The sequence below is a fragment of the Musca domestica genome, unplaced genomic scaffold (assembly GCF_030504385.1).
Source record: "Musca domestica strain aabys unplaced genomic scaffold, Musca_domestica.polishedcontigs.V.1.1 69, whole genome shotgun sequence".
NCBI classification, from domain to species: Eukaryota; Metazoa; Arthropoda; class Insecta; order Diptera; family Muscidae; genus Musca; species Musca domestica.
The window spans coordinates 62033-74350 of NW_026712380.1; the positions used below are offsets into that span (position 1 = coordinate 62033).

The window sequence follows — 12318 nt, forward strand, 5'->3', positions numbered from 1 at the left end:
ACAAATCATATTGTACATCACTTCTTTCGTTTCTTGTTGGTTTTGCTCGGCGATTTTTCAACACCCTTTTCTGTTTGGAATTGTTGCAATTCGGAGCAGAATAAGACCTAGAAAATGAATTAAAAAAGCCTTAAATATAAAAAGAATTTATTTTGAAAATGTATGTCACAAACCGCCTGCGTCCATCCAGCATAGGGTCCATAAATATTTCGAAAGTTCTCCGCAATTTCTTCGTAGATCTTAGGAGTAACGGCTTTGACATTCTTTAATTGTGGCATATATACACTTTGGGCAATTTTGAAAATATGCGTATCAATTGGTACCGACTCCAAGTGATTCAACGACATAAGGCAAATACAATCGGCCACTTTAAATCCTATACCAGGCAATTTCACTAATTCTGTGCGAGCTTCATGGTACGACAATTTTCGTAGATTTTCAAACCATTTTGTACCACCGAATTCATTTATTTTCGCTACAGATTGAGCTATGAATTTAGCTCGATATCCAAATTTGGCTTGGCGTAATTGGACTTCCAACTGAAAAGGAAAAAGAGTACATTAATACATTATTGAATTTATTTATTATTGAAAAAGGATTACCTCATCTTGATGTTCCACCAAGGACTCTAGGGACGGAAATGTGTATACATCTTTGGAATGAAAGTGTCCAATCTTATTGCCATATTTCGAACAGAGCCACTCGATCATAGTCGATATCCTGAAATAAAGGAGAAAATATATTTCTATATGATTAACAAGGAAAATAGGGTTGGGTTCGAAAGGTCTACATTTTTTATAACCACCAACCAAAAAAATGAAATAATTTGTACAACGAAACTTTGTATCTCTAAAGAACTCGGAATTTAAAATTTCAGCTTATAGTACTGGCAAATACAACAAGAAAAGTAGAATTTTGATAGCCAAATACCATATTGAGTTAATAGTCACTTCGAACCCAAAATTACGGAAAACAGGAGGCATTATTATTTAGAGACAAAAGCAACATGTGGGTTGTCAAATCATATCAAATACATGCACTGATCTAAGATATATGTTGTCTTTAATGACTAAAAGATAAAGAACATAAAATGTTTTGTAGGGGCCTTCATCAACAAAATATTTTCCGTTCGCCCAGGGGCCTGTCCATACTGTAGCAACAGTAGGGCTGTTACAAAATCAACAATTAATTTGCTCCATGAGGAAACTGCTGATATCTCTAGCCCAAATGTTTAATCTAAGAGCCTGTTTCAATATTACATATCGAATAAGAAAATATGAAAAAAACTCATTTGGAATGCTGTTTTTCCTTTACATTCATTATCGTATTTTCACACAGAAACAGTTCCTTTTGTAAAACTATTGGGCTATAAGATGAATTCCTTATACATACAGTTAATAAGAAAAAAGGTTTTGTCGATAAAATGCTTCTTATTCCAATGGAACCCATTAAATTATCTAAGACCAAAACTGAATTGGCAATATTTTTTAACTTAGATCACCGAAGAGAACTTCTGTCTCTGGCCAAGTTCAACAAGTGGAAGATACGATTGCAGGAGCCTTTTTAATGTAAACGACGATGATATTATATGATATCTACCTCTTAATGTTGTTATTCTGGCTACATATGAATGACAGTATATTCTCCAATGGCTCTTGATCCAGGACACGTACCGCCTTTAGTTTTGTTGAAAGTTCTTCAAAGTGCGGATGCAATTTACGCCACTCGTTGACATTTTCATTCAAGTCAAAATCTAATCTCAAATAACGTTTCAATAATTTGTCATAGAAATCAGCGTCGCTGCTTCCTTTCGAATCGCCATGAACTGTGTAATGCAAGTTTTTGGGATCTTGTGTTAGTTCCCAGTATGCATTATATGCAACTCCTTTATATGTAGTTTTACATTCGGAACCATCTAACTTTTCCCATCTAAAGAAAAAAGATATTCAAATATCTTGGCTATATCATGTAGGCTGTTTAATACTTACCTAAAACTCTGACCTCCCAATAGTGTCAAATCCAAATTTAATTCCTTTTCATTTACAGCAATTTGTCCCTGATGGATATGCATCCTTTTTGTGTAATAGTAAATTGGAACGATGGCAAATTGAAGACGAACTACGCACTTGAATGAAACTGAAAGCATTTGTCGCGCCAATAAGATAAATGAATGAACATGTCTAAATGTATGACATATGGCCACATGTTAAGTCGTCATTTGGAGGTGCCTTATTTATGTTTTCAACAGAATGCAGAAAATGTGTTTTTGAAGAATTGTCTACTGTGGTCAGGTTTTTATCTTTTAAAGATTTTTTGCAAAGTGTATTGCAAGATTGTATTGCTGTCCCAATAAAAAAAAACAATATGACAAATTAACTACCGTATTTTTTTTTTTATAAATTATAAACTAACCGTTGCAGCAGTATAGTGTAAAAAATCACAACAACAAAATATTGTAAATATTATACAGCAACATAATAAAAAACACAAGTGGCAAGCAAATTGATGTTTGGCCGAGAACCCTTCTTTCATATGGATGATATCAAGCTACGGTGAATGTTTTGTTTGTAAACAAAAAAATTGCAGCAAAGCAGTGCAAAATTAAAAACCGATTTAGATAATAAAAATAATAAAGTAAATTTATTTTGAAGATGCCTAGAAATTTATGGGGCGAGTTTTGCGATGATGAAAAACCTGCTCAGAATGATATGAACAAAGTTGTGCCGCTCAGTGCAAAAAGAGTCAAGCTATCTGAAGTACAAAATCAATTACCAGTTGAAGTAAACAAAAAGTAAGTTAGTGAACATATTGTTTAAAAATTAATGAATAATCATTTTTTTAATGATTTACAGTGTAACAGTTAAAGTAAAGAATCCCTTGGTTACCCAGACCATTGAAGTAATGAAACAGACCGAAATGTTGCAGTCATTGATTGACACATATTCCAACAAATCGGTATGTATTAAAAACTAAAGTTAGATACAGGATATGTCTTCGTATCCTGACAATTGTACATATGGGGGTTGGTGTACCATGTCCAGTATAATTGTTACTTATAATTTTGGCACAAATGTAGGTCAAATATAAAACTGCAGATAGGTGGTAATTCGGACAAGCGTAAAACATTTGTACTAATTTGGCAGTTTATTGAAAAAAGCAGTCCTTGTAATACAGGAAATTCCTAATTTGCCTTTTTTTCAGGGCTCATCAAATTACCTTTTAAACCCCTGTCAAATGATACCAGAAGTAGACTTCCCCCCAGAGAATGTAGCAGATTTTGTTTCAGATGATAAATTCACAAAACCAATTTGGTTTGTTCCTCCACAAGACACAAATTTTGCCAAAGGAGTTCCACAAAATTACCCCAAAGTTACATCAGAAATATGTCGGGCATCATTGCGTAAAGCCGTTTGTGGTCAAATGCGTGTGGCTGGCTTTACAGACACAGCAGAATCGGCACTGGTACTTTTTGCAGATGCCTGCGAAGAATTTATGCGAAATTTATTACAAAGTGTGCGTGAAGTTCATGCTAACGATGCCAAATTGGAAACACAGCGTGACATTGAAGTTAAAAATTTGGAAAAGGCATACTACTCAATGACCAATAATTCGTTGACACAGGTCCACAACTATTTTAAGCATCACTTAATCGCCAAGGTATGTTGGATCAACAAAACACAATAAAAACAATATACATTTAATGATTTATTAAATTTTATTTTAGAATCGCATGGAAATTGCCGAATTCAATGGGGTATTCCAAGAATACGATAAACTCATGAAAGAAAGTCAGAGTATGCAGAAGGAAGAATTCCAGGAGGGTGATTTCATGAATATTTTTGAAATTCCTTCAACATCAGATGGCAATAATTTAGGTATGCAAGATTTTTCGAATGCCACAACCGTTATGGGAACATCTGGTATGACAAATAATGTCAATATAGTTAATCAAAACACTCTAATGAGCCTTTTGGATGGACAAAATCAAATAACCATACAGCAACCCGATAGCGGTGCGCAGTCAACAGTGGAAATGCAAACATATACGACAGATATTAATACACATTTTCAAAATCAGGAACAGTAAAATGAAAATAAACTTTACTGCGTTGTTTGCTCTCAGCATATTTAATTCAATTTTATTTTCATGCCTATAAGAATTTAAAAAACTAAAATTTCTATTTTTTTTTTCAAAAGTTGTACACAACAACAAGTGAAATAATTGTTCCAATAGTTCAAAACTACATCCTCTTTCTGAATTATTTTAAAAATTGTCATGCCGTCTTCTATTATACGAGGGCGAACGACTCTTATATCTATCAGACTCGTTGCTATAACCATTATATTTTGAGTTCCTCGAAGGAGAGCGATCTCTAGAAAATTGGAAATGTGAGCCACTTCTATAAGGTCTTGCAGGCGACCGTTCCCTTGCTGAATGTGTTGGTGAACGAGATCTGCTTCTGCGATGTCGATCTTCTCTGTCTCGATTTGATCGAGAAGATGCAGAGTTTCCATTTTTACTAAAATAACGATCTGTGTCATAGTTATTTGACCTATTATTTCTACTAGAGGTATATGGTGGTGAACGATCAGTTTGTCGCTGATTATGATAGTAATCGCTCCTTTGTGTGTCTCTACTAGATTTTTGAGGTCGTGGATTTCTTTCATCATTGCGCTTATAGTAAGGATCATCATCACAGTTGTACATTCTACTGTCTCGATTGGTCCGAGTTTGTGGCGAATTATTTCTAAACAATAAATCCGGAGATCTAGAACGTTCAGACCGCTCATCATTTTGAGAATTTCTGCTCTCGTCGTCGTTATCCTCATCGCTATCAACATCACCCAAACGTTTACGTTCCTTTTTAATAAATTCCTTACGTTCGGATGGCGTTGGTCCTTGGGGACATCGTATGACTGTTGCATTTTCAACATATTTCTTTGGATCGTAATCGGGTACATCAGTTTCATCCCAATTTTCTTCGCTTTCGATGGGTGTATGTTTTGGCACTTCCTCTTCTACAGACTCTGGGGCATCATATTTATACTGAGTTATTAATTTGCGATCTGGACAGTTTGTGGCATGATGCTTTAACAAAATAAGTATTTTTTTAGTAAAATCAATTATTATCCATGTGGTTAATACACTACCGTAAATTCTGGTTCAGGTATCAAATGGGATAAGTTAAACGGACATTTCCTTAGTTCAACATTTGGATAATGTATGCGACACTTCAGGAGATGAGACTGCAAACGCTTCCTTAGCATTCTATGTGAATTATTATAAGGACATTCCACCATGTCCTCGTCGTTCAAGAACATCATCTTGAAATTTATCTGTTTTTATTCGAGGTCAGTTTTGAAATTGTTTCTTGTGTTTATGTACTCTATGCCCGAGTAGCGTCGTTGTAGGAGAAGCCTGTTCAATGAAACTATTCATTGAAAGGAACTACCGGAACAAGATGCAGCTGCTTCGCATCTAGTTCCTTTAGTTCCCAACTTGTTTATGATCCATGGTAGAATTGATAAGGTAACGACATTTTATTTTAAGGGAAATCACGAAAAAGTTTGTAATTCTATGAAATTTTTTTATTTCCACCTAAAACTCCCAATAAAACAATAGAAATGATACGACCATGGCACAATTACAGAAGGTAGAACAAAGATAACCCCTAAATACAGTTGTTTTCTTTTGGTGAAGCAAATGGCAAACCTATAGATTCTTGCAGGTTCTGGAACAGAGGAATTGTTTCAATTGTAAAGTTGAAAATGTTAAAATTTTGAAATTTTGTACGTCCGACGCATTTGGGCAACTCTCATATAAATACATTCGTTTTACTTAGGTTTTCCCTTTATGATATCGGAAAAATGGCAAACCTATAGATTCTTGCAGGTTCTGGAACAGAGGAATTGTTTTAATTGTCAAAGTTGAAAATGTTTAATTTTGAAATTTTGTACGTCCGACGCATTTGGGCAACTCTTATATAAATACATTTGTTTTACTTGGGTGGTGAACGTCGATCAAGTACGTCAGATTATAATGAATTATATTCTTTCTTTATGGTATGTTACAAAATATTACATGCCAAACTGCGCATGTATCATAACCTCAATCCTAACATGTATCATAACCTTAATCCTTACCTTAGTATTTTTTTTAATATAAGTAGATTTTATATGTTTTTTTATACGACGTCAATTTGAGTTAGTATGATATGCGTTTTTTAACAAATTTTAATAAGTTTTCATTCAAAAATTTCCATTCCAAAATTGGTTTGACAGTTCATTGTCCCAGCAGCTGTGTCGATGCGACTATCTATATTCTTCTACCATGGATACAACCATGGTACAATAAAAAGGTAAGGTAGAGTTCCCAGCTGATTACAATTTTTTTCTAAGTGTGCCCGACTTCTGCCAAATTTGTGTATGTATTTGTTGTTTTGAAAAATAACAACAAAATATTTTCAAAATCAATGATTGGAAGAAACTTAAATTGCGGGGTGTGCATTAATAATATTAACGAGATTTACCAAGGAATTGAAAGATTGAACACTTAGGATCATATTTTTGAGAGAACATCCAGGCATTTCATTCATCTTTCGCGTTATTTGACTCTTTTTAGAAATGAACAAAAAATATCAAATAAATGAAAACAACTTGTTGCCTATAATTTTGAATAATTTTGACAGGAAACGGGCATAGCCTCAGAGCTGTATTTCTGCAGTTTTACGAAGCTGTTCTACCTCCTTATTGTATCATGGATGCAACTAATAATTTATCTGCTAAAGCAAGTCCAAATTTGGTCGATGGTGTGTACCTCACTTGACAATATTAACTGACATATCGGCAAACATCGATTTTTGGTTAAGAATTCCCACTCCATGAAAAATGTGTTGCCAACCTTCACGATCAGAGATGGGACTGCACAAGGGATACACTAAAATATATGCTTTGTGTTCTATTTGTTTTTAATTTAAAAACATGTATAGGCCGACAAAATATTATTACTAAGTTTATGGGCTATAAGTTTATAAAAAATTCAATTTTTATCTGCCAAAAAACCCAGTTTTTACTAAAACTTCTCCAGTATTTCGCATTTTTCTTCAACTCATCCTTTAAGTCTATCATTGCAGATTTATACCATCCATAAGACTTTGTTAGCGTTCCGATGCAATTTTTCTTAGATGTCAGCATTCAAGATTTCTAAAGTTCGGTTTTACACAACGAATTGCTATAACATGCCCCATTTTTTCCTAATTTAAACACAGGAATATTGAAAGTAAACTCTAGGCTACGAGATTTACCCAGGTTTCATTGTTTTATTACATCCTCGAAACAAAAGCGATTAAATTAAAATTATGCAATTCATTTATTATATACAGTTAAAATTATAAAAAAACGAAACAAATTCATCATCTTCATTAAAAACAAAATGATTGAATGTATGGATAAGTAACTATTATATACTATAGCTTACTTGGCTAAAGACTGTAGACGTTTTCGTTCAGCCAAACGAAATGCATTTCTTTCAGATGGTGTCATACCAACTGGCAAGCGTAAAACATCAGCTTTATTAATATAATCCGTTGGATTATAGCTGGGAACGTGCGGATCATCGACCCACGATTCGGATGATTCTACGAACTCGCCACCTACTATGGTAACATCACTAGCAATGCTTGTGCACAAACTACGATGAGTTGAATCACTTTCACAGAAAGTGCGATCAATTGAAGAGCTCAGGCCGACCACAGGTGCAGGACGGTTGCGGAAGTTTTCAAACGATTTACGATCAAAACAATTTGATAAATGCCACTGAAAAGAAAATTATCTTATTCCCTGTGTAATATATATGTGTTTTAATTTACCTCCAATTCTACTTTGTTCACGCGATGAGTAACATTAAAGGGGCATGTAACTACCTCGGCCTTGGGATGATTTTTGCGACAGCGCACCAAATGAACTTGAAAACGTTTGCGCATAATCATATGGGAAATTTCATACGGACACTGGAGTAGCTCTGTTTCGGAACCAACAGCACTTTCAGGAACACTCATTGTAAGTGGGAGTCCTTTTTTGAAATCCTCAAATTCCAGAAATCGAGCTCCGAGCAGAAATACAGCAAGCAGCAAGAGAAATTAGAAGTAGTGTTGCCAATTACGAATAATTTAGCTCTATGAACTTTTTTTTGGGGCTTGGACACACAGCAAGTTTAAAGAAACACAGAATTGTTGCTCTCATGGCACAATAACAAAAGGTATAACAAAGCTACCCCATAAATACAATTTTGTTCTTATGGTGCCCTTATTCTTTCATATATACACATTTTGTGTATTGTTTTGAATTAAAACAAAACAATAATTTGAAATTATTATGTTGCGTATTTAAATGTCTATTTGAGACTATAAGACTCCTTCACAGAGTTGCACCACGGTTGGTCTTTTCCAGAACCTGCAAGAATCTTCTAGTTTTGCATTTTTTTCGATATCATAAAGGAAAAATCGGGCATCATAGTAAAAACTTTTACATTCTTGTAGCTCTAAAACACAGCATGTGATAGATAATAGATCTATGAACAATTTTTCGCTTATACAATTTTACAGGTGACATTTTTTACAAAAGTTTTTATGTCACAATTTCCTAGATATAGGGCCTATTGTTGTATTCCCGTACATTTTTGCTATGTTCCAAAATTGCAAGAGTGTAAAAGTGTTTACTACGATAACCGATTTTTCCTCTATGATAACGAAAAAAATACACAATTAGTATATTCTTGCAGGTTCTGCAACAGGTCATTTAAATGTGAAACTAGTAACATTTTCGCTCTGAGAGAGCTGCTTTGCTCAGAAAGTACGGGAATGGAGAATATTAAATATGTCTAAAAATTGTCTATTTTTGCAATTTTTTCGATTTCATTAAGGGAACATCGGTTATCGCGTGGTACAATGAAGACAAGGTAAACTAAATTTTGAAAAATTGCAAGCATAGAGGTCTATTTGTTTGGCTTGTAATGTCAAAATTAGTATGCGACACTTCAGGAGATGTGACTGCAAACGCTTCCTTAGCATTCTATGTGAATTGTTATAAGGACATTCCACCATGTCCTCGTCGTTCAAGAACATCATCTTGAAATTTATCTGTTTTTATTCGAGGTCAGTTTTGAAATTGTTTCTTGTGTTTATATACTCTATGCCCGAGTAGCGTCGTTGTGGAAGAAGCCTGTTCAATGAAAACATTCATTGAAAGGAACTACCGGAACAAGATGCTGCTGCTTCACATCTAGTTCCTTTAGTTCCCAACTTGTTTATGATCCATGGTAGAATTGATAAGGTAACGACATTTTATTTTAAGGGAAATCACGAAAAAGTTTGTAATTCTATGAAATTTTTTTATTTCCACCTAAAACTCCCAATAAAACAATAGAAATGATACGACCATGGCACAATTACAGAAGGTAGAACAAAGATAACCCCTAAATACAGTTGTTTTCTTTTGGTGAAGCAAATGGCAAACCTATAGATTCTTGCAGGTTCTGGAACAGAGGAATTGTTTCAATTGTCAAAGTTGAAAATGTTTAATTTTGAAATTTTGCACGTCCGACGCATTTGGTCAACTCTCATATAAATACATTATTTTTACTTGGGTTTTCCCTTTATGATATCGGAAAAATGGCAAACCTATAGATTCTTACAGGTTCTGGAACAGAGGAATTGTTTTAATTGTCAAAGTTGAAAATGTTTAATTTTGAAATTTTGTACGTCCGACGCATTTGGGCAACTCTCATATAAATACATTTGTTTTACTTGGGTGGTGAAAAACGTCGATCAAGTACGTCAGATTATAATGAATTATATTCTTTCTTTATGGTATGTTACAAAATATTACATGCCAAACTGCGCATGTCTCATAACCTTAATCCTAACATGTATCATAACCTTAATCCTTACATTAGTATTTTTTTTTAATATAAGTAGATTTTTATATGTTTTTTTATACGACGTCAATTTGAGTTAGTATGATATGCGTTTTTTAACAAATTTTAATAAGTTTTCATTCAAAAATTTCCATTCCAAAATTGGTTTGACAGTTCATTGTCCCAGCAGCTGTGTCGCGACTACCTATATTCTTCTACCATGGATACAACCATGGTACAATAAAAAGGTAGAGTAGAGCTCCCAGCTGATTACAATTTTTTTCTAAGTGTGCCCGACTTCTGCCAATTTTGTGTATGTATTTGTTGTTTTGAAAAATAACAACAAAATATTTTCAAAATCAATGATTGGAAGAAACTTAAATTTCGGGGTGTGTATTAATAATATTAACGAGATTTACCAAGGAATTGAAAGATTGAACACTTAGGATCATATTTTTGAGGGAACATCCAGGCATTTCATTCATCTTTCGCGTTATTTGACTCTTTTTAGAAATGAACAAAAAATATCAAATAAATGAAAACAACTTGTTGCCTATAATTTTGAATAATTTTGACAGGAAACGGGCATAGCCTCAGGGCTGTATTTCTGCAGTTTTACGAAGCTGTTCTACCTCCTTATTGTATCATGGATACAACTAATAATTTATCTGCAAAAGCAACTCCAAATTTGGTCGATGGTGTGTACCTCACTTGACAATATTAACTGACATATCGGCAAACATCGATTTTTGGTTAAGAATTCCCACTCCATGAAAAATGTGTTGCCAACCTTCACGATCAGAGATGGGACTGCACAAGGGATACACTAAAATATATGCTTTGTGTTCTATTTGTTTTTAATTTAAAAACATGTATAGGCCGACAAAATATTATTACTAAGTTTATGGGCTATAAGTTTATAAAAAATTCAATTTTTATCTGCCAAAAAACCCAGTTTTTACTAAAACTTCTCCAGTATTTCGCATTTTTCTTCAACTCATCCTTTAAGTCTATCATTGCAGATTTATACCATCCATAAGACTTTGTTAGCGTTCCGATGCAATTTTTCTTAGATGTCAGCATTCAAGATTTCTAAAGTTCGGTTTTACACAACGAATTGCTATAACATGCCCCATTTTTTCCTAATTTAAACACAGGAATATTGAAAGTAAACTCTAGGCTACGAGATTTACCCAGGTTTCATTGTTTTATTACATCCTCGAAACAAAAGCGATTAAATTAAAATTATGCAATTCATTTATTATATACAGTTAAAATTATAAAAAAACGAAACAAATTCATCATCTTCATTAAAAACAAAATGATTGAATGTATGGATAAGTAACTATTATATACTATAGCTTACTTGGCTAAAGACTGTAGACGTTTTCGTTCAGCCAAACGAAATGCATTTCTTTCAGATGGTGTCATACCAACTGGCAAGCGTAAAACATCAGCTTTATTAATATAATCCGTTGGATTATAGCTGGGAACGTGCGGATCATCGTCCCACGATTCGGATGATTCTACGAACTCGCCACCTACTATGGTAACATCACTAGCAATGCTTGTGCACAAACTACGATGAGTTGAATCACTTTCACAGAAAGTGCGATCAATTGAAGAGCTCAGGCCGACCACAGGTGCAGGACGGTTGCGGAAGTTTTCAAACGATTTACGATCAAAACAATTTGATAAATGCCACTGAAAAGAAAATTATCTTATTCCCTGTGTAATATATATGTGTTTTAATTTACCTCCAATTCTACTTTGTTCACGCGATGAGTAACATTAAAGGGGCATGTAACTACCTCGGCCTTGGGATGATTTTTGCGACAGCGCACCAAATGAACTTGAAAACGTTTGCGCATAATCATATGGGAAATTTCATACGGACACTGGAGTAGCTCTGTTTCGGAACCAACAGCACTTTCAGGAACACTCATTGTAAGTGGGAGTCCTTTTTTGAAATCCTCAAATTCCAGAAATCGAGCTCCGAGCAGAAATACAGCAAGCAGCAAGAGAAATTAGAAGTAGTGTTGCCAATTACGAATAATTTAGCTCTATGAACTTTTTTTGGGGCTTGGACACACAGCAAGTTTAAAGAAACACAGAATTGTTGCTCTCATGGCACAATAACAAAAGGTATAACAAAGCTACCCCATAAATACAATTTTGTTCTTATGGTGCCCTTATTCTTTCATATATACACATTTTGTGTATTGTTTTGAATTAAAACAAAACAATAATTTGAAATTATTATGTTGCGTATTTAAATGTCTATTTGAGACTATAAGACTCCTTCACAGAGTTGCACCACGGTTGGTCTTTTCCAGAACCTGCAAGAATCTTCTAGTTTTGCATTTTTTTCGATATCATAAAGGAAAAATCGGGCATCATAGTAA

At 34.1% G+C, this 12318-nt stretch overlaps 5 protein-coding genes across 5 annotated transcripts in view; 1 reads left to right on the plus strand and 4 right to left on the minus strand.

The window, feature by feature from the left end:
- The window catches only part of LOC131805969 (N-glycosylase/DNA lyase-like), a 29804-nt gene extending 27559 nt beyond the window's left edge, over positions 1-2245 (minus strand). Inside the window, exons 1-5 of the mRNA XM_059129777.1 lie at positions 1989-2245; positions 1600-1929; positions 603-720; positions 174-539; positions 3-107 (exon numbers count right to left, since the gene is read on the minus strand). Coding sequence (XP_058985760.1) covers positions 18-107; positions 174-539; positions 603-720; positions 1600-1929; positions 1989-2146 — 1062 coding nt within the window. The 5' untranslated portion in view covers positions 2147-2245 and the 3' untranslated portion in view covers positions 3-17. The remainder of the gene's footprint in view (positions 1-2; positions 108-173; positions 540-602; positions 721-1599; positions 1930-1988) is intronic.
- Positions 2246-2541: 296 nt separating this feature from the next.
- On the plus strand, positions 2542-4099 carry LOC131805996 (uncharacterized). The gene is made up of 4 exons (XM_059129839.1): positions 2542-2791; positions 2853-2955; positions 3202-3657; positions 3725-4099. The coding sequence occupies exons 1-4, from the start codon at positions 2652-2654 to the stop codon at positions 4085-4087; spliced, it is 1062 nt and encodes a 353-aa protein (XP_058985822.1). The 5' UTR covers positions 2542-2651; the 3' UTR covers positions 4088-4099.
- A 33-nt stretch (positions 4100-4132) lies between these two features.
- LOC101890471 (protein snwA) lies at positions 4133-5434 on the minus strand. The gene is made up of 2 exons (XM_005177484.4): positions 5152-5434; positions 4133-5089 (listed from the first exon to the last, which is right to left on the minus strand). The coding sequence occupies exons 1-2, from the start codon at positions 5323-5325 to the stop codon at positions 4265-4267; spliced, it is 999 nt and encodes a 332-aa protein (XP_005177541.2). The 5' UTR covers positions 5326-5434; the 3' UTR covers positions 4133-4264.
- A 1839-nt stretch (positions 5435-7273) lies between these two features.
- LOC131805992 (gametocyte-specific factor 1 homolog) lies at positions 7274-8152 on the minus strand. The gene is made up of 2 exons (XM_059129833.1): positions 7869-8152; positions 7274-7815 (listed from the first exon to the last, which is right to left on the minus strand). Exons 1-2 carry the CDS (start codon positions 8055-8057, stop codon positions 7474-7476), a joined length of 531 nt encoding a protein of 176 aa, XP_058985816.1. The 5' UTR covers positions 8058-8152; the 3' UTR covers positions 7274-7473.
- Positions 8153-11075: 2923 nt separating this feature from the next.
- On the minus strand, positions 11076-11952 carry LOC131805990 (gametocyte-specific factor 1 homolog). Its single transcript, XM_059129830.1, has 2 exons — positions 11671-11952; positions 11076-11617 (listed from the first exon to the last, which is right to left on the minus strand). Exons 1-2 carry the CDS (start codon positions 11857-11859, stop codon positions 11276-11278), a joined length of 531 nt encoding a protein of 176 aa, XP_058985813.1. The 5' UTR covers positions 11860-11952; the 3' UTR covers positions 11076-11275.
- Between the last annotated feature and the right edge of the window lie 366 nt (positions 11953-12318).